Here is a 22,820-nt window from a genome sequence, read left to right as displayed (position 1 = left end):
CATCCTTGTTCTTCGGCTTTTAAAGAAAAGACTTTTCATGACTTGCCTTTGGTTTTAATGTTCGCTTATAGATATCCCCCTATTCCTAGTTTATCATGAAAAGTAATGGATTTTTCATAATGCTTTTCATACAGCTGGCTTTGGACACCTGGGAATAAATACCCTCACCTGCTTCCCGAAGCTGTTCTTCAAGAGTTTTAGCGACTGGGTTATATATCAGGATCCTAATTAAATTGTCAGGTTAAGGTTAGAATTTGTCTTGTAACTAGTGGAGAAACCCATGCCACCAGCTTCCTCTCAGCCCCCTGTCCTGGGCTTGTTTTATCTACTGTTCATGTGCCCTGGACACAAATCATAACACAGAGTGCTAACCCTATTCCAGGATTTTGCCCTCGGAACTGCACATACATTTTCTCATTTAATTGTGAAAACAACTCTCATGAACCCGACTTGCAGATGCAAAGAATGAGGCTCAGAAAGGTTAAGTGAGTTGTCCACAGTCACACAGCTTATAGGTGGTGCTTGTGGGGTAAAGCCCGGGTCCGTCTGATCCCACAGCCTGTACCTTTCTTTGCACTTGGCTAGAACACCTGAACAAATGTATCTCCAGGTATGCCAAGCACTTGACACCTGACGGGGTGGGGGGACCCATTATTGCAGTGGAGAGCCGTTTCTGGAGTTGCATGCAGACTGCTGTACTCCCTGAACCCAAGGCCCGATAGGTCAGATACCTTCTCCCTGACCCTTCCACGGGCACATCTCCCCACTCCCCCTCACCCTGCACGGCACCTTCGGTTCCTCTTTTGTACCTAGTGGAGACTTTCATGTCCTCTGACACAAACTTACTAAGAAATGGCACTCCTTTTGCTGAATAATTAAAAGCAGGAAATACTCACTCTATAAAAGGAAGTGAATGAGTAAAAAACTCAAAGGCGATCTGGACCAGCAGAAGGTGCAAGTCTGGCCTCAAGCAGAGCTTCAAGTGACCAGCTGGGATCCTAGTTTGCCCTCCAGTTGCGGGTCAGAGGGGCGATGAGTCGGAGAGACGGGACCACGTGGCTGTCCCCAGCTCTGCTGCTTCTCGGCCTCCCCGGTGAGTGTAGCTGGGGCCTCGGGAACTTGGCACTCTAGGGGCAGGGCAGGGAGCATCTGTCCCAGGTACAAAGAGAAGTGTCACGTCTGGGAAAATGAGAGGTGGCTTTGTTAACTCATTCAGCAAAAGCTCTCTGGGGTCCTACTTCATGCCAAGCATGCAGCAGGCCCGGAGGACATGAGAGGAAAAGAGGAATAGGAGTGGTTGTTAAAAAGAGGACCCCAGAAGGCTCAGTGGGTGAGTGAGACATACGGATAAACAGCGACTGTTTCCAGGACACAATGAGTCATGCATTGGGAGCTCTCTGTGTGCCGGGTGACACGAGGCTGGACGTGAGGTTGCAAAGGCAAAAGACAAGATTATGCGGGGCCTTGAACACCAGGCCTGGAAACTCAGGCTTCCAGAGAGAAGATGGCCCAGGAGCCCAGGCGGAAGATGGGATGGACGCAGGCATCTCCTCTCTTCGTGGACTAGCAGTGCAGACGCTTAGAGGGCATGAGGAGACCGTCTGGAAGTTTGCACACGTATGCAATATGTGTGGGTCACACAGCCGTCTCCGGCTGTCTGGGGACTGGCCATCTGGCACAAACAAACCGGGTCACCGAGGGGCCAGAGGAAATTGCATAGACGGGGAGTCGGGAGACTTGAGATCTGGGCCTGACAGGGGTGCATGACTTGGGCGGGCCCCTCATTGTTCCGAGACCTGGCTTCTGATGTGAACAGCAAGTCTCTGCAGCCCGAACGATGGAGGACTCGACTGTTCAGACCAGACATCAGTAGATGAGGGCTGTGGGCTTTCCCCGAATTCTTGCTGCCCTTGCTGATTTTACTGATGATGAGACTTGTCAACCAGCTGTGAGGGCGACTTCTCTGGGATGTTCTTTAAGCAGGACTCCAAATGGCCCGGAATTCCCAAAAGACAGCAATTCAGAATGTCTGCCTCTCCCCCTGGGCTCCAGCGTTGCATTTGAGGCGAGCCCCCCACCCCACCCCACCCCCCGTCTGCTCTTGCTCTTGATCTCAACGTCCAGCTCACCTGGAGGCCAAGGAGAAGGGTTTGGGTAAACCAGGCCTGAGCTCACGCGTTCTCACACACACTCGCACTACACACACAGAGGGGTCAAACCCTCACAGCCACGTGCGGCCCCACAGCTGTATCCTCACACACTCCTATCCAGTCACATTCTCAGACTCACATACAGGGTCGCAGACACATGCATGCATTCACTCCCAGGGACACCAAGGGGCACCCCGACTTGCACACACTCGCGCTCTCACACACGTACTCATACAGAGCCTCCCTCACGTGTGCCCGCCCCCACAGACACTCTTCTCCCTCAGGTGAAGGCCGAGACCCGCCATGGCAGATCCGTGGCTTGGGGAGGGTGGGGAGCTGTAGGGACAACACGGGGTGTCCCTCCTTACTCCGACTCTGTGAGTTAACGTGAGCAGGGGGTGAGCTTAGTCAAGGATGGAAGAGAAGCCGGCTCATCACGTGTTCACCTGCTGCTGTGGGGTTACTTCTGTGAAGGGAGGGAGAAAAAGTGGGTGTGGCGCTGCCAGGATCGCCCAGCTTCCAGTGAGACGGGCGCTTATCCGCTCGGTTACGTGAGGCTCCGACCGCCCTGAGAGGGAGCAAGGGTGCTCGGCGAGGGTTGCAGATGGACGACCAGAGCCCCGTTTTGCCAGTGAGGAAAGTGATGCACAGATGTCCAGGGGCACAGACCTGCGCCCCGGAAAGGCCTCTGCAGAACTCGGGCTGGCACGACAGCGCAGGGCCGTGGGCAGAGACGCCTTGCCCCATCCCTGCAAATCGCACGAGCTCCAATCCCGTCGCACGCCGCCTGCTTTGAGCTCTCCTGTGGCTGCCTTTGTCTCGTTTCGTGTGTCATTTGTCACTTGCTGTCGGCCCAGACGAGGAGCTCAACTATTATTTCCATTTTGAGGTAAGAGTATTCACACAAGGATTTCACGGATGTGGCGAACTTTCTTGAAGGATGGGCGCACAGGAGGAAGGTTCCATCTCAGGCTCACGGAAACAAAAAATGGAAATTCGAACAGCCTTATGCTTTTAAAGCCCAGCAGCCTTGTTCCCCGGAATTCTACTGCCTGCTGACCGCTGTCCTATATCATTTCTACCTCTCCTTTCCTTCAGACAAACTCGAAAATCCACGTAGGCCTGATGAATAGTTCCATTCATCATAATCTGCATTTATAAAAACATGCTGCGTGTGTTTTTGAAAATGAGCCCAATCACATTATGAGTGATTTACTGTCAGATTAAACAGGATGGATGAAGCTTCTACCCAGAAGTAGAGCATCTCTTCTCTGCTGTTTGTGATTGTACCTCCGTTTCTACTGCAGTGTGTTATATTTTTTAAGAAAGAAAATGACCCTATCTGCTGATTCTTGCATTCATTTTAAATTTACATCAATGCGATCTTCTAATTGACTCCTTTTCTATTTTTTTAAAAAATTATCTTAATGGTTTTATTAGTTAATGATATCGTAAACATTTTAACATAATTGAAATATATAATTTAGAAAGTGAAAATCTCCCCTGCAAAAACCAATCTCAGCTCTAACCACTGTTAAAAATTTAGAACACATATTTTCAGATTTTTTCCCTACTCATGGGCTATAGAAAAAAAAAAAAAACCACAGGAATGATATTATAACCATTCTGTTAAGCAACTTTTTAAAACCTAATCATAATACATCTGGGACATCTTTCCCATCATTATCCATGATTCGTCTTTTTCTTTTCAACCATGTTGTAGATGGACTCATTTACTAGCCCATTCTCTCATTCATGGCATTTGAGTCTGTTTCTAACATTTACTATATTGCAGCAGTTTTGCAATTAGCATGCTTATAGCCGTTGTCTATTGGTATGGAGATTATAGTTCATCCTAGAATCAAAACGATTATGTCTATGATCACACTGACCAGCTTCTTTTCAAAAACAATCATAAACCGACTAAGTCCAGACGCTGCACAAGGTATGGGGCATGTGAGTGGGAAGAGAGAGAGAAAAAGCAAACACGAGATCTCTGCTCTTTGGGCCGGAGAGAGCATCCTAGCAGCGGAGGCAGAGAGAGAGATGCTGCTAAGGATACTTAAATGACAATGTGGCATTCCGGTTCCCATACAGGGCTGTGGGAGCGTTAGGAGGAAGCGGTTCCGGTTGGGAAGGAGAATAAGACTTTGCAAAGAACCTCGAAGGGGACATCGAGGTTTCGGGTAGACGGGCAGGGGTTGGAGAAGGAGTTTCCGGAAGGAAGAAGGACATGAGCAATGGCAGAGCTGTCTGGGGCGACGCCCCAGAGCCAGGGGACGAGAAGAGTGGGAGTGAGTCAGAGTGCAGAGTGGGAGGAATGGGGAGCCAGGACGCGGCGCTGACAGAGAACTTGGGTCCAGATTACGGAACGACCTGAATGCCACACGGGAGCACTGTACCTCGTTCCGAAGCGGGAGGGGTCCCGAGAGATTTTTAAGCGCTCACTGCAGATGAGGACGAGGTAGGGACAGTTCCAGGGCTCACCCCTGGCAGCTGTATGCAGAGGAGAGTGGAGGAGGGGTGCAGCAGGAGCTGGGGAAACCTCTCCAGAAGAGCGCCCGACCCGACCCGTCGACAGGCTGTTGCCGCGACCCCCGTAGGTCTGGCGTTTGACACGTATCCCGGTCTCATAAACGACGCGCAAGGGAGAAAGCAGCATCGCCATTTTAAAGAAGCCAGACTCAGAGGTTCAGCACCTTATCAAATTTCCCAACGAGTTTGTGGTCGACGTGCATTTCTGTGTCCAAAACACATTCTCTCTCTGCTGCGTCATGCTGTTCTTGTGGACGGCGAAAGCAGAGAAGGAAAGAAGAGAATCGCTTTGAGAAGATTTTTTGAGGCAGAGCGGACTAAATCGGTTACCCGCGGGTTGTGGAGAGAGGAGGGGACGGACCCATGGAGATGCCGAGTTCCCTAGTGAGGCTGGTGGAGTGGGTTTCACGGGCCCGAGGTCAGTTCTGCTGGTTTCATACTATGTTACTTCCTGACACCTGTTTATTGTCTTGCGATTCCACAGTGGTCTTATGAGTTAAGGTCAAGTGCAGGCAGATTGCGTTCCTTCTCGAGGTCCCAGAAAGGAATGTTTTCTCTCCTTCCCCAGACTCTAGAGGCTGCCCCCCGCCCAAACCTTGGTTCGAGACCCTTTTCTCCATCTGCAAATCTCTCTGACTCTGACACTAACCCCCTTTCAATTTGTAAGGACCCTTGTGATGGCATCAGACCCACCCGGCTAACCCAGGATAATGTCCCCATCTCAAGGTCCTTAATTTACTCACACCTGCAAAGTTTCTTTTGTCGTGTAAGATGACATAAGCCTGGGGATTATGACGTGAACATCTTTGGGGGGCATTATTCTGCGAACCACAAATGCAGACCTCAAGGAAACTAAAATAGCTTCAGAGAGAAGGTCGGAGGTGTTGCTAGCAGCCAAGGGGAGAATTTGGGCTACAAATAAGGATGTGGGAGTCATCGGCATGTAGGCCACAGGCCGTAACCAAAACCGCAGGACGGGAGAGCCATTCCAGGCGGCCGGAGTGGAGCGAGACAAGGAGGCTGGAAAGGGGGGTCCTGGGTCCGCCCGTGGTGACCTGGGCCCGCTCAGCGATTCCGCTCAGCACTTCCCGCTTCTGGGTCCGGTGACCTCACATTCATCTTCTGACGAATGTGTACCCACGCTCCCCGGGTTACACAAAGATCTAAAGAGAGAGGAAGAGAAACCAGTGGACGCCTCTGAGACGGCATCGTCAGAGAAGAAGGATTCCTGATGACGATGGCGTTGGGAGGGCAGCCGGGAAGCTGGGAAAGCACCTGAGGGTCAGAGCATCACATGCCGTGATCGCGGCTAAGGAGACGAGGACCGCAGAGGCCAGAGCATCGCCATCGAGGGGGCACGTGAGGACGACGGACGGAGGAGGAAGAGGATGTGGAGTGTCAGCCAAGGGGCGGCTGGGAAGGCGGGGGACCGCGGTCCGGCCGCTGAGCATCAGCTGGGGTTGGGGGGGTCAGGTCAGGCCCGGCCCGGGGCGGGCGGCGGGGCGGGGGGGGGGGGCAGCATCTGTATCTTGGGGTTCTGTTTCCTAGGCTGTCTGTCCATCCGAGGCCCCAAGTCCGTGAGGGGCGTGGAGCGAGGTTCGCTGACCGTGCAGTGCCGCTATGACCCGGGATGGGAGGCCCACGACAAGTGGTGGTGTCGGGGCGAGCTCTGGAGCATCTGCCACATCCTCGTCCAAACCACTCGGTCCGGGCGAGGGACGGACGGAGAGCGGGTGTCCATCAGCGACGATCGGAGCGACCGCTTGATCACCGTGACCATGACGGGGCTCAGGCGAGACGACCAAGACGTCTACTGGTGTGGGATCAGCAAGCGCGGCACGGACCTCGGGGTGCCCATTAAAGTGAGCGTGGACCCTGGTAAGAATTTTCCCGCCCCCTCCCGTGAGGCTCAGGTCTGGGGGCTCCGGCTGCACTCCTCCCAGGGCCGAGGGGAGGCGACCGAGTCCCTGAGGACCAGGCGATACAGAGCGCGGGCGATGACAGACAGCCGGGGAGGGCGGCGGGAGACACCGGGGCAGAGGGGCAGCCCGCCCCACCGCTGTTCCCGTCACAGACCCCGAGGTGCCCCTCCAAGGTAGCGGGGATGGATGGGGTGGTTGGGGTTAGGGGTGTGGCTGTGGACCCCTCAGCCTAGCCCTGCTCTCCCAGGGACCGGATGGCCCCAGAGCCCCACATTCTCTTACAGGGGCGCCAGTGGGCTCCGAACGCCTCCAGGGGGTCCCAGGCCTCACTCTAGGGAGTGGTCAATTTCCGGTAGCCACACTCTGAATCTATCCTTATATGGAGAGGAGCAGGGGACACCTGGAGCAGCCCAGAGGGTGTCAACGCTGAACTGTGGGAGCTCGGCCAACCCAGAGTGGCCCTGGGCCTTTCCCAGCATTCTCCTCTCTGCATCCCCAGTACCACGCCCCCCCCCCACCCCATGTCCTTTATCTGGCTGCATAAGAGGAAGTGAGGGGTAAGAGGAGCCAGAGACGAGCTCAAGGAGCTCACGGAACAGTGGACACTTGCATGAGAAAGGAAGGTTTGGACTACGAAGCCGACGTCGGGGACCTCTTTGGCCGCCCTGGGGTCTCCCTGGGCCTGGAGCCACCAAGGAATTTGGGGGGGGGGTCTTCCCGGTGGCATACAGCTCTGCCGCTGTGGCTGGCGCCTGAGAAACAGCCCTGCGCCTCTTCCGCCCCGCACGCACGTGGCCAGGCGTCCCTCAGCCCAGCGTCCACCCAGGGGCGGATGACGGCGACGTGCAAACAGGCGACGTGGACTTTAGAACAAGCCTGTTTATCGTTAGCACAGGAACCGGAGAGCGACAGGGGCTGCCCCCCGGGGGGGAGTCCAGAGAGGACCAGTTGAGCAAAATGTCCCCGGACTGTCCAGTAGGGGAAGCCGAGATCTGCAGGGACGGGAGAGGCTGAAACGTGCCCCACGGGAGTTTAAGGGTCTCGGAGGGGGCGGCCGGGGAGGGACCCACCTGTGAGGTGATCGGAGGCCTCCAGAGGGGCCGTTACGACCGCGATTACCTGGAGCACAGCCCGAGAGGGGACCTCGCAAGACACGAAGAGTGTGCCGGGCCCACGACGCACACGCGAGGCAGATCACGGACGCTCGCGCCAAGCCGTGACCAGGCAGCCCGCCACGAACCGTCCCATGATTTCTCAGAAAGATGTTTCGCTCCTCAAAGTCACTGTTCGCTATTTAACCGGGATGCGCCCTCGTATTCCCGAGGCTTCCGGAGTGCTCCCCGCTCCCGCCGCCCCGAGAACGAGTCAGACGCCCCATTTCCAGAACCATCTGTCCCTGAGCCCTGCTTAGGCCCTGCTCAACCAGGGATGCTTTTCCCCAGCCAACAGCCCCGCGTAGAGGAGGACATAGAGCGAATGGGAAAGGTAGACCGCTCTCCCCTGGATCAGCTACAGTGCTCGCTCTTATTAAATTTGTATTTCTTCTTGCCGCACTGGAAAATGATGGCATCCATGACTGTGTTTTGATCCGGATGACTCAGTAGAAAGGGGAGAGGCCCGAGGGGCTCATCCAAAGAGATGAAGCTCCCTAATCCGGGGGAAGGGGAGGGCCGCGTCTCGTGGTGAGGACGGGCTGCAGTGGCAGTGTGGCCTTGTGCCAACCCTTAGTCTGTGCCAGTAACCTGTGGCCGAATCTTCCCGTGTCTAGAGGGGACGGTCCTGCCCACCCCAGAAAGCCTGCTGTCTAGGACAACCGTCAGCCACAGAAACATGTCTTCCGGCTCCCACATCAGGTGAGTGGCTGTGGTCCTCTCTCCTGCCCCCACCTGAGGCCTCTCCCGTGGGGCAGCCGGGTCTAGGAACCCCTCTGCCCCTGTGCGGCCACGTGATGCCGGAGCCTGTCATAGGCGGGCTCAAGGCCCGAGCCCCCAATCCATCTCGCTCCTCACCTGCCACCCTCCCAAGCCCGGCCTTCGCCAGAAAACCGCTCTGCAGAACACACCTCCGGAAGCATGTTCTGTCAACGAGAAAAGCGTGGATGACCTAGTGGGTCCACAGTGCCAGGCGTCGGGTGCCACCGAGCAAGAGCGTGATTTGGCAACCTGGAGCTGTCCTTAGTGGCGTGGGGGAGGGCAGCGAGGCACCCGACAGCCTGTCCCGGGTGACCGGCAGGGCCCTGACTGCTCCACCCCCTCTCGCAGGACCCACTACGTGCTCCTGGTGTTCGTGAAGGTACCCATCTTGCTCATCTTGGTCGGCGCTATCCTCTGGTTGAAGGAGTCTCGGAGTGTCCCCAGAGCGGACTTGGAACCGCCAATCCACACAAACTCGTCCTCCGACTTGACCCGAGACACAATCCCTTAGACAGACAGATGAAAAGACACTTCCGACCCTGGCGCCCGCTTCCGGAGGAGACGCGGAACGCGGAAGGAACAGTTCTGAGGCCTCAGGATGCGGTGACTGCGGCTGGGGGCTCTGGGAGCTGGCCGGCCACCCTCCCCGCTCTGCATAGCTCGGGGACGTGACCCGCCTGGGGCAGCGCTGCCTGAAATGCTCCCGCTTCTTCAGGGGGAAAGCAGCCCACCCCGCCCCGCCAGGGCTGGATGGAGCCCAGGTTAGGACGGTGGTGGCCCCGCTGTTGGAGGACCTGGGGCGCAGAGCTGGGGACCGCAGCACAGAGACCGGCAGCAGGAGTGTGAGAGAAAGACGCAGGGGCGGGGCCCTGGCCAGCGCCTGGCTCCCGTCGTCCCCGAGAGCAGCTCCACACGCTCCGTGTCCGAGCTTCCGAGACATGGATAAGTGCTTTAAATCGTTTATTCTTGAGCTAGTCAAGTTGGGCTGTGATGGGAACTGCGCGCGCGCACACACACACGCACACACACACACACACACACACACACACACACACACACACCGAGGAGGGTGATTCTGCGGCGAGTTCCTGGTTCTGGGGCCTGAGACTGAGAGGCTGGACGTGGCCTCTGCTCAGAGAGGACACCGCGCTGAGCACATCGGACCGAGGGAGGATGGGAGCCTCGCCGGGCCGGCCCCAGTGCTGGCCCCCCCTCCCCTCCCTCCCAAGCTCCTGTCCCCCACCCCTGAGGAGCCAGGGCTTCCCGGGGCCATGGCTTGGGAGTCTCCCCTCCTCCCCTCAGCACAGGTGCTCAAGCTCTCGCGGGGCCGCCGGGCCTTGGAAACTACCTCAAGGTCAAGGCCGACGGACAGTCGTGAACACTGAGGAAAACGCTGTCGTCTCTTTCAAGTGATGTTGTTCACACGAAACAACAATTTTACTTAAAACTCTCTGAGGGAAGCGATAGGGCCTCTCTCCAACGATGTTCTAGAGACAGCCTGGGTAATTATAAACGTCGAGGGGCTCGTGCTGCCGCTTTCCAGCTCCCCACTCGCAGAAGGGGCTCCCCTGGGCTCAGCCGCCCTGTGCCTCAGGCGCCCAGAGTCCCCCCACCAAAGGGCGCGTCACTTCCCGTGAGGAAGAAACAGCTCCACTCGAGATGCCCTCACCACCCTCCCCCCCGACACACACGCACACAAACGCCCACAGAGACGCACGTCTGGAACGTGTCTCTCCGGGCCCCTCCCCTCAGCTCCACGGACGCATGATTGACAAGTAAAAAATCGTCTCTATTTATGGCGCACATGTCATTTCTGTTCGAAGACGCACAACGTGACGATGTACCACACACAGACGGGGGGAATAACCACCGCGACCAAGTTCGCGGACACGTCCCTCGCTTTCCATCGCTCGCTCCGTTCTCGTTGCTGGGTTGTCGGTGCCGTATGCCGGATCCCCGAATTCACGCGTCTCGTAACCGAAAGTTCGTGCCCAGTTCTCCCCGCGCCCCCAGCCCTTGGTCACATGGGGAACGTTTCCCTCTGAACGCCCGTGAGACTGTCCATCCTGCACTTTGTCCTAGTAGGTGAGGTTCTCGGCCTCAAGAGGCCGCTGGACGACGCCTCAGCGGCGGGTAAAGGAGGAGGACATGCCCCGGCTGCCATCGTGGTAGCTGGAACCCTCCCTCCCCACTGGGACCCTGCAACCCCTTCTCTTTCCCCTTCCGCCTGTGCCAAACTCTCTCCCACTTTACACTCGGTTTAGGACTCTGGTTGGTGACAGGCCCGAAAATTCCAAAGCGTCCAGAAAGGACAGAGTTTGAGCCGGACTAAGACCTTCGAGTCACCTTGATGGGGACCAAGGCCCACAGTCCACTGGCTTCGGAGGCCATCTCGGGGAATATTACCCCGGATCCAGCCTCCTGAAGATCCTGCTGGACTCAGGAGACCCCGCAGCTCTGCAGGAGGCAAAGCCAGCGCCCGGCTGTCACCAGCTGTCACCAGCCAGCCCACTTGGGGCCACTGGCCATCCTCACACCGAGGCTTTTCCTACCGTTTCTTACCGTTGATATTCAATGACCGCGCCCCTCCTCCCAATCTCTTTGGAGAGAACGATGGATGGGTTGTTACTCTTACACCATCATCAAAGAGAGTCCACTGGAGTGGGCATGTGTTGTCTGTCCATCCTACTCAGTCCCCTCACCACACACACACACACTTGGGGGAGCTAGCCCTTAGGTTCCGATGAAAACTGTCAAACCAGACTTGTATCACATGCCCACAGCCTGGAGTAGGGACAGAGACAGACGATAACTAAATTAGCCACTAGATCTGGAACGGCTTTTCCCAGCAGAGACGTCTCCGTACAGGAGCCTGGCTCAGAGGCCCTCGGGGAGCTGTACCCTCGGACGGTCCTCACGTGCTGCCCTTGGCGCGTGTGGGAGCCCAAATTTGGTAGCGGTAGAGAAGTGGGGCGAGCAGATGCTCTCAGCGGCGAGCACTTCTCCTCGCCCGTGAGTTCCGCCTCACCGGCCCTTACTTCTGAGCAAGTGCCTGACCACAGAGGAAGTTCCCCCAGGGCAGAGGGAAGCTGGGCAGGGGCAGGGGCAGGGAGACGGGCCCCCTCACCAGGACCTGGGACGTAGGGCTCTTTCCTCTTGATGCTGCGTATGTCCTGAATGGTGTTTTCTTAATAAATGGGGCTAAAGGAATAAGTTTCCAGCACTTTCCTGACCTGTCCTCTGAAACGTCCCTCTCTGTGGCTCTCTCGTCTGCCTGGCCTTGACCCACCTGCCTCAGGCTTTCCAGATCCTCATGGCCAGGCTCTCTGTGCTGCAGGGTCCTGCCCCCTGTGAGTCTAGGAGGACTCAAGTCTCCACCTAGAATGAGGGTCCGGATGCAGCTCCGGTGACTCTCCTAGGCTCCCCCTCCAACGGGGAAGGGGCCTGGGGCTCCCTCTGAGCTCCACTGTCCTGCCCCTTTGCTGGAAGGGCATCATCTGTTGTCCTGAGTCATCTCCATCCCAGCTGGTCATCTGCTGGTCACCTTTCCTCAGAACTTTGACCTCAGGAACCTGACACCCACGGCCAAGCCCCTGCTCCCTGCTGCCAGCCCCCACGCAAGCTGACGAATCCCCCTGTGTGAGTGCGGCTCGGTGACTGGGGGCCAGCTCAGATTGGCCAGGACAGGAGGCGTCCTGAGTATGGAGGTCAGCGTGAGTCCCCAACGGATGTGACCCCTGTTCAGTGGAACGCTCCAAGCATGAACTTTTGGGGATTTAGCACCGAGGCTTGCTGTTCCTATTGCAAGCGTGGGATTGGGGCCAGGCCAGATCCTTATCGCCTCACTTCATTCATTCACTCAACAAACGTAACTGGTGAAATGCCTACTAGGTCCAGGCACCGTTCCGGCGCTTGCCGACTATTGCATGAACGAGGGGAGCCTCTCGCTCTCTCCTTTTATACTTTTGGCTTGAAATGCAAGAGCCTGTTCTCAATCCCCCCCCACCCCCCACCCCTCGCCTCTTTTGATCATCGAAGAGGAAGGTCACAGCTGAGGAAAAGGTCACAGGCTCCCCTGGGGCAGCCACCCTTTGGAGCAAGGCTTGGGATTAAAACAATAATACGATCCCACTACACACGCACCTCAGCGTCCCCACCTGTAAAATGAAGATGATCTCAGAGCCTGATTATAGCGATGAAAGAAGACCCCGCCGGTGGAGCATTAGAGACCTCGGCTTGCCCCTCGGAAGTGCCCCATGAAGTCTGCCTGAGGCCGGGACCACACAAGAGCCCTGAGAGAGAGAGAGAGAGAGAGAGAGAGAGAGAGAGAGAGAGAGAGAGAGAGAGAGGAGAGAGGACATCCCGAAGTTCTGAGCAATGGGACAACCCCCTCAGGGCAGCAGCTTCTTGCAGAGGAGTGAATTAAGATAGAATTACCTGAAGGCGGACCAGAAAGGATCTGGGGCCATTCAAAGCACAGACTGAGAAAGGTGTTTGTCTGGCTTGCCAGATAAAACAGAAAGTGCGTAAAAACACGTTCATGAGCTAAGTTGGTCCCCAAGACAAAGTTGGACTTATGAGAATTAGCCCCTTACCTGGTTTATACCGCAGTTCCAAAGAACAAGACACTTTCTCTTTACGATTTGGATGACTCACCAGATGTAGCTGGGTGAGGACTAAGCTGAGGTTGCAGAGAAGCTTCTCGTTTTTCAGGTGAAAGTGCTCAGTGGTGATAACCCAGGGCGAACCACCTGGGCCCGCACTCAGCGCTGAGAACGGCGAGCTTCGCGTGATCTTCCTCTGCACTCGGCAATAAGGAGGACAGCCTCTGTGGCGGGTTCGGGCTTCCCCGCCATCGACCCCGAGTGGCGGCCGCTGCAGAAGGATAAAGCGTCGTGAGCCAAAGCATGCCTGCCATCTGGCAGGCCGAGTCTGCCACCCTCACCCGGGCCCGGTGCCGTCCCCTGGCTCCTCTGGCTTCATTCCAGCCAAGTCTAATGGGGCGGGGGGATGGGGGGGCAGCTTAGGAGCCACATGTGGTCACCAGAGCTTGTCCTCTTGTGTCTCTTCCGTCCCTCAGTCTTCATCCCCGTCTCCCTCTGGCTCATCTGGACTTTTACTTCGTTAATTATCTCGTTCCTTCTGCGAACGGGCATGGAGCACCTCGTCGTCACAAAACACAGTAGGGGACATGACGGGGGGACCCGAGGTTAAAAAAGATACCGAGGAGCGAGGGGGCGGCCTCCACGTTCGATACGATGCTCAGGCACCTCCCTAGACTTTCACGAATCGGAGGTGCCTACGGAGTCCCTTCCACGAGTGAGGGCCTTGAACGCGCAGCCTCGTGCCCCTCAGACGTTTATAATTACCAAGATCATTTTTAAAATATCGTTAAAGGGAGGCCTCCAGACCCTTTGCGCCGAAGCACCCCCCGCCCGCCTTGAGGAAGATTCTTTGTCCTTGCTTCCCATTTCCCCTGATAAGCATGAACCCTGGAACTATCTGGACCCAGAAGAAGAATACCAGACCCGGTTTGGTTCCTGCCCTGCCTGGGCCGACTGCCTTCGCAACCACAAAGGTGGGTTACTCTACCGCGGACGCGCAAGGTATGTACTCGTGCAAATGAAATTGCTGGGAAACCGCTGCCCTTTCTGCTGGGATCACGAGCCGCACGTTGACTTGAGGAATGTGAAGCTCTGGGGACGGTTTGTCCGCGCCCGCTCGGGCGTCCCCTTCCTTGCGCCAGACGAGTCTGTGCGAAGCAGCGTGAGAAGTTGACCCAGGCCGTCCAGAAAGCTGGGGATCGTGGTCTCCCTAGTTACCGCATTCCCCAGGTTGAACCTCGGGACCCTGACCTCGGTAACTCTCATGGCGCCGTGAGTGCAACTCCTCCAGGCCCCCACTCTGGTTTCAGATGACCTCTGGGACCCATGGGACAGCTGGAAACAGCCACCAGAGAGCGAGCTGTCCCGCGCCTTCATCGGCTATGTCAAGGCCACCTCCGGAGAAGAGCGTGGCCCTCCCCCTGACCTGAGTCAGCGCCTGAGATGCCGCTCGCCACTGGAGCTGAAGCTTCCACTGAGCGGGAGCCCCCCACCCCCGAGTGCTCTGTAGACCGGGAGGGGCGCCTGAGGGATTAGGAGATAGTGCCTAGGAATTACGTGATGGAATCGCACCCTAAGAGTTGTGTCTATTTTGTGGCCAGTGGCAGGTCCAGGACCAGACAGAGAAAGGAAATGGTTGTTGTCGAAGGGGATAAATGCATCCGAGGAGGAGGGAGGGCAGTACAGATGTTTGTGGTAAATTCCAACCCCCGTGGAATGTAAAAAGATGCGTTCAACATTCTGTTGCTGTTTCAGACTGCTGCCAACTGCTTTTTCACAAAAAAAGCTATATGTTCTGTCGAAAGAAAAAGGTACCAAGGAAACAATCCAAACACCTATTCTCGCAGCAATAAAAACAAAACAAAACAAAACAAAAAACCCAGCCTGAGATGCTTGAGAGCAGGCGTGGGTCTTAAAACAATTGTGCTGAGTGGAAGAAGTCAGACACGAAATGGTTTGGAACGAGACAGAGGTGACAATTGCATGCCGTGTGAATCTACTAAATGACATTTTGTAATGGTGGATTTTGTTATGTGAGTTTCATATTAAAAAAAAAAAGGAGGTAAAAAAAAAAAATCTAGAGTGATGGGAAGCAGCTCAGTGGCGGCCACGGGGACCGCTGAGCGCTGACCGCGGAGGGGAGCAGAGAACTTCCCAGAGCTACGGCGGGTTCCACATCGTGAGTGCGATGGTGGCTTCGCAGCTGCAGCCACTCTCCAAAACTCGTCGAATTGTACACGTATAGTCAGCATATTTCATTTTTTAATATAAATTACACCTCAGTAGAGCTGATTAAAAAAAAAAAAAGTTATCGAGCGCACAGCCTCGCAAGGAAGGGAAGTTGTTGGACTCATCCAGGTCTTAGCCAATAGCATCCCCGAATCCCCACCTGCAAGCGTGACAACCATTGGCAAAGGTCCCCCGGGGGCCGCATCGCCCCTGGAGTAGACATGCAGCAGGTCCTCCTTCCTGTCTTCCACGTCTCCAGACTTCCCTTCTGTGTGTTCCATCTGCTGCTGGAGAATTTGTCCAGATGCGCAACTCCCGTTTCAGTCACTATTCTGCCGTTTAGCACAACCATTTATGTTCGTAATTTTGATTATTTTTTTCCCCTCACTTCCAGATGTTCTATATAGCCGTTTTTCAAATCTTCCAGGTGAATCTTGAATCGTCTGCTTGCTTCGTCATGTTTTCAACGCCCTCTTTTGTTTCTTTAAGCCTGTTAAACACGCTTTCTGTTTTTCGTCAAATCATTTCGACGTCGGAAATCTTTGGAGAATTGCATCCATCGTTTGGTTCTGCCGACTCTCCTCGATGGTGACTTACGCCCTCCGTACTCGGTAATAGTGTGCCGGGACCTTGCGTTTAGCTAAATTTAACCCGCGGATTGGGAACGCTTCTGTCCAGGAAGCATCTGTATTTGCTTCTGCTGGTCATCAAGGGCTGATAGTCACACGGCACCATTTACGTTTAATTTTTCCTACTTAGGATTTCCTTAACTATGTGTAAATTTGAATCCCAAAGGATAGTTCCAAAGGATACTATTATCAGGATCGTTAATAACTTTCTCTACCTGAGGCTGCAGTGAAGATAGGTTTTTATTAATATTTGAAAAAATCATTTCTCTTTGTTCACAGATAGGGAATTCCCAACCCACCATTCTCCTGGGGACACGGACCCTTGCAGAATCCCGATGAGACGTGGTGTCTCGGGTCCTGCTGCTCCTCACGTCCAATGGTCTGGGTCTAATGGTCCCCCAAACTCTGCAGTTATTCCCAAAGCACTGGCCACAGCCGTTAACTATTATTTGGGGGTTTTGGTTGGTTTGTTTGGCCTTTGGGGGTGCCTTAGGTTGGTTGCCGCCGAGTTCCTTCCTACGCTTTGCATCCTTGTCTCAGCATTGTCTTCATCCTGTGGTTGGTTCCCCGCTAGGGAATCTATAGCAAATAATAATCTCATCCAGATGCAGGACTTCTGAGAAGGAAAATCAGGCCATCTCTCCTGAGAAAGTGCCAGGCCTTCCCTGCTATTTCATTGGCTGGTTCAGAGTCAAGTGACCACCTTTAAACCAATCACTGGCAGGGTGGTTGGGACCATCTTGCCGCTGGGACATCCTTCCCCGATTCACAGTGGGGAGGGAGGACACACAGAGGCGGCTCCACCTTGTGAGAGTGGCAGTTGGGTAGGAGGCGACCAAGGCATCTGCCACAGAAGCTTCCCTAGAAGCCCTCTGTGTTCTCTGACTCATCTCATGTGAACTGGACACACAAGCTCCTTGCTCTCATGCCCACCTCTCAAGCTGGGGTTCTCTGGGGCCCACAAGTTCTCTCAGGAACTTGACCCTTTCCTCTTCTCCTCGGCTTCCCAGCTCAGCCTTCTCCAGAGTCAACAGCAACTTCCTCCTGCAAACAGAAGGCTCCACGAGGGGCTGAGCGCCTCACAGCCCACGTCCTGCATAAGCGATCGTCCCTCTCCAGGTTCTAGGGGTAAACCCTGGTGACTGCGGCCCTGGCCGAAGGCGGGAGGGGAAAGGATTAAGCCTTAACTCAGCTGCTAATTACTCTCCTAAAACTTCTAGACTTATTGGGGAACAACTGGCCCTCAAGTGCTCATGGGCTTTGGCTCGGCTCTCCTCCCTGTCCCAGGGAGAACATGTCCTAACCCCAGGACATCCTCAGGTGACATCGGCCACAGGAAGGGGGGGGGGGCATTGCTGGCGCAGGCCCGGGAGCAGGAGGAAGTGGAAATTCTACAAAAACAGCCCGGAGTCCCCAGCCAGGAGGGCCTTTGCACGTGGTGGCAGAATCTACTTCGGCCCTTTGACGGAGACGCCTCATCAAACCTCAGGGCCACCTGTCTGTCAGGGATCATCTATTTGCACGGACGAGATGCCCTCTGACACCTGACTCTCAGGCTTAGGCAGGAACGCGGCTGTGCCTTCCGGTGTCTTATTCAGTGATGTTCCCCGCCGTGGGCCCACACCACCCAGCGCTGAACACAAAACTGCCCCGCCCCGGTACCCCGGCGTCCCAGGGCGATAGGGGACTGACGGCCTCTCTCCACCTCGCCGCCACGGACGCGCTTCTCACACCGCTGGCGTCTCCGCCACCCATCACATGACATCGATGTTCCAAAGATGAGAAGCAAATATGAGAGGGGCAGAAAAAAAAAACAAAACCAAAAAAACCCAACGCTAATGTACCCTAACTATCAAGCAGGAAAGATGGGCAGAATCTTCGCCTCGAAGACTTGGCCACACAGAGAAAACAGGAAGACCTTGGAGAGGAATGGCAGCTGGCCAGGGGCAGGCAGAGCTGTGACGGGAAGTCAGAAATGACGGCGCGCGAGGGAGGATTGCCACATCCCGGAGTTTTTACGCAAGAACTTTGCAGGTGTCCTGCTGGGCGGACCTCCGAGATCGGGGCTCGCGGTCCAGTTTCCGCCACTCTCTCAGCCCGGCCCTGGAAGTTTTCCGTCACTACTTCCTCCTCTGACATTTTTGTCAGCATCATCTCTTCTACCCCTTGAAATTAAGGCACAAACTGGAGGGGGAGGCGGGGAGGAGAAGGTCGACAAAAGAGAAACACCCAGGAGCTCTGGGCTGGGGATTCGGGAGCTGGGCGAGCAGCGCCACCTCTGAAGAGGTCGCCACAAGCCACGCGGCGCGCGGAGATGTGGCCGGCGCGCACGGAGCGTGCCGTGTCAAATGCACACCAGGTGTTGGCGACCTGACGTGAAAACAATTAGAATATCTCTAATAGCAATGAAACGACATTCTGAGTTGAATCAGATACACTACTAAAATTAATTTCACCTTTAAGAAGTGCTTTTAGGTGGCTACCAGAAAAATGTATATTACCCCCCGTGGCTTCCATTGTGTTCCTATTGGACAGTGCTGAGGTGAGTCCGCACGGAGTTGGGATTCGCAGCCTATTACACATCATCAGGTGGAGGGCAGATCCAGAGGCCGCCCCAAACCCTGCTCCTTCTCAGCCTCCTGGAGCTGGCGGGGCGGAGAGGAAGGACCTGTCCTGTCCCCAAGTGGAGAGGTGTCGGGGGGGATCCAATGATACAATAACTCACCCCTGCACCCACAGACCTAGCGATCCTGTGTGCCAGGCCCTGAGCTGGGCCCTGAGGATGCGACAGTGAACCAGCCATCAGTCCTGTGCTCACATCTGCCGCCTGTCCCCTCAGGGACAAGTGCGAGGCGGGTGTAAGACAGGCGCTGTGGAGGTGGTTGTCACCAGCGACCGCCACCTCGTTCCAGGAGGAACGTTCCAGCAAAGCCTTCGCGGAGGGCGTAACGTTTCACCCGGGAAGGCTAATAGGTGTCTCCCAGGTGGGGAGAAGGAAGGAGGGGGCCCCCCAGACAGACAGGGGACAGATACACAGCATAAAGACATGGAAGAGCTTGGGGAGAGGGATGAGGGGTGCTTCCCGGGGCGGCAGGAGGCGGGGACGCGAGGCTGGAGGAACAGATCTGGGTCAGGCAGTTCCGACCGTCAACGTCCTGGCTCCGGAGGCCGAGGACTTCTGAGGATGAAGTCGGGATGGGAGCTGCATGGCTGCCTTCATCCTCTCTCTCCTGTTTTACCCTCTCTAGTCGTTTTAGCCTCAGGAATAAACTATTTTAGATGAAAATCAACACTAAACGTCCTTTCACATCGTTTGGTAGGACCGGGTTTATGGAGCACCGTGAGAAAGCCTGGGGCCCGTCGTCTCATGACAGACGCACACCCGACGCTGAGTAATGGGAGCCGAGGGCGCCACAGTGGCCTCGGGACATGTGGCTTCGGGCCCCGTGCTGCTGTGACCTCCCGCTCTCTGACTCCCCGGCTCAGCGTACAGCGAGGGCCCGGACCCAGCATCTTCCGACGGACGCTCCGTTTTAAATGTCTGCAACACCGGAGCCCTCTCCGCGTGGCGGGCTCCAACGACTGTTTGTTTCTGTTGGTGACAGAGCCGGGCAGGAAGAGGAACGTGTGAAGCAGGAACCTTGCTTATCTTGCTTCCTTCCCCATCCCCTGGGCAGAGACGGCACCTGGTGCCTCGCAGACAGTTAGCAAAGAGACGCCGAGTCAGGAAATGAGGAAATGACAGAAAGTGGGGGTGGCCGTGAGCATGAGCGGAGGCCCGACTTTGCAAGAAGCACAGTTCATTTAGGTTAAAGCTCAGAGAGACACATGGAATGTTTTCCAAGCCCTAAGGACCAGAGTCATGAACTGACTTGATGTGAATGAGCCGAACAAACCCTCTAAACCAGACGCTCTCATCCAGGGGTGATTTTTGTCCCGTAGGGAACAGCTGACAGTATCGGAGACCATTTCGGTTGTCACTGTTGATGTTTTTTTTTTTGGGGGGGGGGGCGGGGAGAGGGGGGCATTACCACTGACACCTACTCGGTAGCGGCCAGGGATTCCGCTAAACGTTCTACAATGCACTGGACGGGTCTCCACAGCAAAGAATGATCTCACCCCAAACGTCTAGCTACCCAAAACCAAACGTGGAGTTACCACCTGAGCCAGCGATTACCCTGGGAGAATGCCCGGGAGCGGCGAATAAACAAGTTTGCACGAAAACCTACACACGAAGGTTCGCGGCAACGTTCTTCGGGTCGGTCAGAAGGCGGAAACAGCCCGAACGTCCACCAACTGATAGGTGAATCAACAAAATATGGTGCATCCAGACGGGGGAATATTACTCAGCCATAGAAAGGAACAAAGTAGTGATACATGTTACACCATGAATCAACCTCGAAAACGGGAGGCTCCAAAGGGCATACACTGTGTGGTTCCGTTTATACAATGTGTCCAGAGCAGGTCAGTCTGCAGAGACCGGAAGTAGCTTAGCGGCTGAGGGGGCTGGGGAGGGGACTGTGCGGGTGGGGGGGAGGTGACTTCTAGAGGGGACAGGGCTGGAATAACAAAGGTCTGGAATTAGATAGTGGTGGTTGCACAAGTTTGCCAATGTTCTAAGGACCACACTGAAGTGTGCACTTGAAAAGGGCAATTTTTATAGTATGTAAATTGTGTCTTTTAAAAAAAAAAATCGCTTAAAAAAATCGAACAGTGCCAAGGTTGAGACGCTTTGTTTTGAAAGAACAATGGGACGCCAACGGCAGACTGTTTGCTGGTGGGACACAAATGTCGAGGCCAGGTGGGCCATCAGCGGCCGGCCTGGCTGCAGGACATGCCCCCTGGGTCTGGGACACCAGCCCCAGTCCGTGCTCCTGAGCCGCCTCAGGTGGCCTCCCGTCAGACTACTGGAAAGGGGCACCGAAGCACGCTGGGACGTGGGTCACAGGCGTTCAGGTCCCTGGAAAGGGACGTCCCCCCCAATAAATCACTCGAGTATCTGCGGAGTCTGAGCCTCTCTGCTTGTCCGCGTGGAGGTCGGGTTCTCGATTCGCAAGGCTGGGGACCAGGCCTGGGGGAACCCTCCGAAGCGATGTCCCGCGAGCAGGCCTCTTAACGATAACGATGCCTCCGCGTCATCTCCTAACTCCATCAGCCTCAGAAGCTCTGGGGGGATGGGTCCAACCCGACGAATCGAGGGTCCCCCGTGGCCCCCCGAGGGGACAGGCACACCCGAGCACCTGCCGGGCCCCAAACCCTCAGGGTGCTCACGCAGTTTCTCCTTCGCCCCCACCACAGCGTGACCCCCGCGCGACCCCATTAAGTCACTGTGCCGAGCCTAGAATTCACCAGAAAGGAGAAAAGCCTGCCAGAGGGCAGTGAGACAGCCTCGCAGCGGCGGCCGGTCCAGGGAGGGAAGGGAACTTACATCACCGTGCGACCGACGGTGGCATTGCGTAAGGCGCGATCGCCCTGCACTCCGGCAGCTTGCGCCCCGCCGTCCTCCCCGGCAGCTCCGGCTGGTGGACAAGGCCAGCCTCAGAGAAGGTGACGCGGGTCTGTGTACGGCCTGGTCCAGAATCCAGGCTGCGTTAGCAGCGTGGACCCGGGCGCTCGCCCTCACCGCCCTGAGCCCGCGTTTACATCCGTGACGTGGAGGACGCGAGACCTCCTCTGCCCCTTCCAGCCCGGCGTTCCATGGCCCTGAGCCAGCACGGGGTTCCTGTTTCCCCTTTCCAGGCCTCTGCGACCACGGACCAGGCTGTGCCGCCTCAGACAGCAGGGAATTTGAAATCGGAGGCCTCGTTACCTCAAGTATCTGAGTGGAGTGGCTCTTTCTGAGGTCAACACCCTAAAGCTCTGTCCCCGGGAAGAAAGGTGTTTATAATGACCAGGGTGGGGGCAGACCCGTTTACACACCTTCCGGACCAGGTTTCGCCGAGCACCCCGATGTCTGTGGACTTCTCCCTCGGACATGTGGGCTCTGCTGGGCCTGCGGCCTTGGGGCAGGGTGGGGAGAGGCTGCACCCCTGGCTCGTGTTCTCCGGGCCTTTCCGCATCCAGGTTCCAAGCACTGAGCATCTCTGCTTGTGGGCAGGGAGCCCCTTCCATTGATGGATGGGACTCCATGGGCTGAGCGGTGTTACTGCAACCAGCTGGGACACTTCCGGGCAGCGGGTTGTCAGGAACAGCCAGGCATGTCAGCTGAAATGTGGCTCCGGCCACAGGATCAGTGCCAGAGGTGACGAGGGAGGTAGTCCATGTGCCTCAGGGACTTCAGGGGACTGCACAGTCACAGTGACCATGGGGGTTACCGACATGTACTAACGTGGATTAGCACGGCTCTGGGGTCAAGGTCAAAGTCGGAGGGTCTCCTGGTTCTGAGGTTGGAAGATTCTGGGTTCTTTCACCCTCCTCCCCTCCTTCTCCTGGATTTTGGGAGACTCCTAGGCTGCTGCCTGGACCCCAGAGCCTTTCCCCTCCAATCCCTCCGCCGGCTGCAGGAGCGCGGACGTGGGAGTGAAACGCCCTGTGTCTTACAGACTGGCGGTCGCCCGAGGGCAGGGCTAAGGGGAAAATGGGAGGAGGACGGGGTGAAGGGGGTCAGATACGTGGTGACAGGAAGAAATTTAACCATGGGAGGAGAGCGCGCCCTGTAAATATATTTATATGCCTTAAGTTAGAGTGTACAGGCGAAACTTACTGGATTGTGTTAAACAACGTCACCATAAAAAAATGAAGAGTCCTATGTCTTACCAAGAGGAAATCCATGACGTCCGCTCAAGCCCGGGGCGTCCCCTCCCCACCGCAGCTGATCCCGACCCCATTCCCTTCTGAT

General features: G+C 56.0%; 1 protein-coding gene and 1 pseudogene across 1 annotated transcript; both read left to right on the top strand.

Moving 5' to 3' along the window:
• The first annotated feature begins 939 nt into the window (after positions 1–939).
• Positions 940–11,231, top strand: LOC107510252 (CMRF35-like molecule 7). The gene is made up of 4 exons (XM_016143575.2): positions 940–1,093; positions 6,234–6,563; positions 8,376–8,460; positions 8,869–11,231. The coding sequence occupies exons 1-4, from the start codon at positions 1,033–1,035 to the stop codon at positions 9,029–9,031; spliced, it is 639 nt and encodes a 212-aa protein (XP_015999061.2). The 5' UTR covers positions 940–1,032; the 3' UTR covers positions 9,032–11,231.
• Positions 11,232–12,221: 990 nt separating this feature from the next.
• On the top strand, positions 12,222–14,660 carry LOC107510241 (annotated as a pseudogene).
• The last annotated feature ends 8,160 nt before the right edge of the window (positions 14,661–22,820 follow it).

Source organism: Rousettus aegyptiacus, unplaced genomic scaffold (genome assembly GCF_014176215.1).
Source record: "Rousettus aegyptiacus isolate mRouAeg1 unplaced genomic scaffold, mRouAeg1.p scaffold_m13_p_6, whole genome shotgun sequence".
Classification (NCBI taxonomy): Eukaryota; Metazoa; Chordata; class Mammalia; order Chiroptera; family Pteropodidae; genus Rousettus; species Rousettus aegyptiacus.
This window is presented reverse-complemented; position numbering and strand designations above follow the sequence as displayed.

What these genes read in the sequence shown, in the direction of transcription:
- LOC107510252 (XM_016143575.2), top strand. Translation starts at nt 1,033, where the DNA reads ATGAGTCGGAGAGACGGGACCACGTGGCTGTCCCCAGCTCTGCTGCTT. An exon ending in TAAAGTGAGCGTGGACCCTG is followed by an intron (nt 6,564 to 8,375) that starts GTAAGAATTTTC and finishes TCCCGTGTCTAG; the next exon opens with AGGGGACGGTCCTGCCCACC. An exon ending in TCTTCCGGCTCCCACATCAG is followed by an intron (nt 8,461 to 8,868) that starts GTGAGTGGCTGT and finishes CCCCTCTCGCAG; the next exon opens with GACCCACTACGTGCTCCTGG.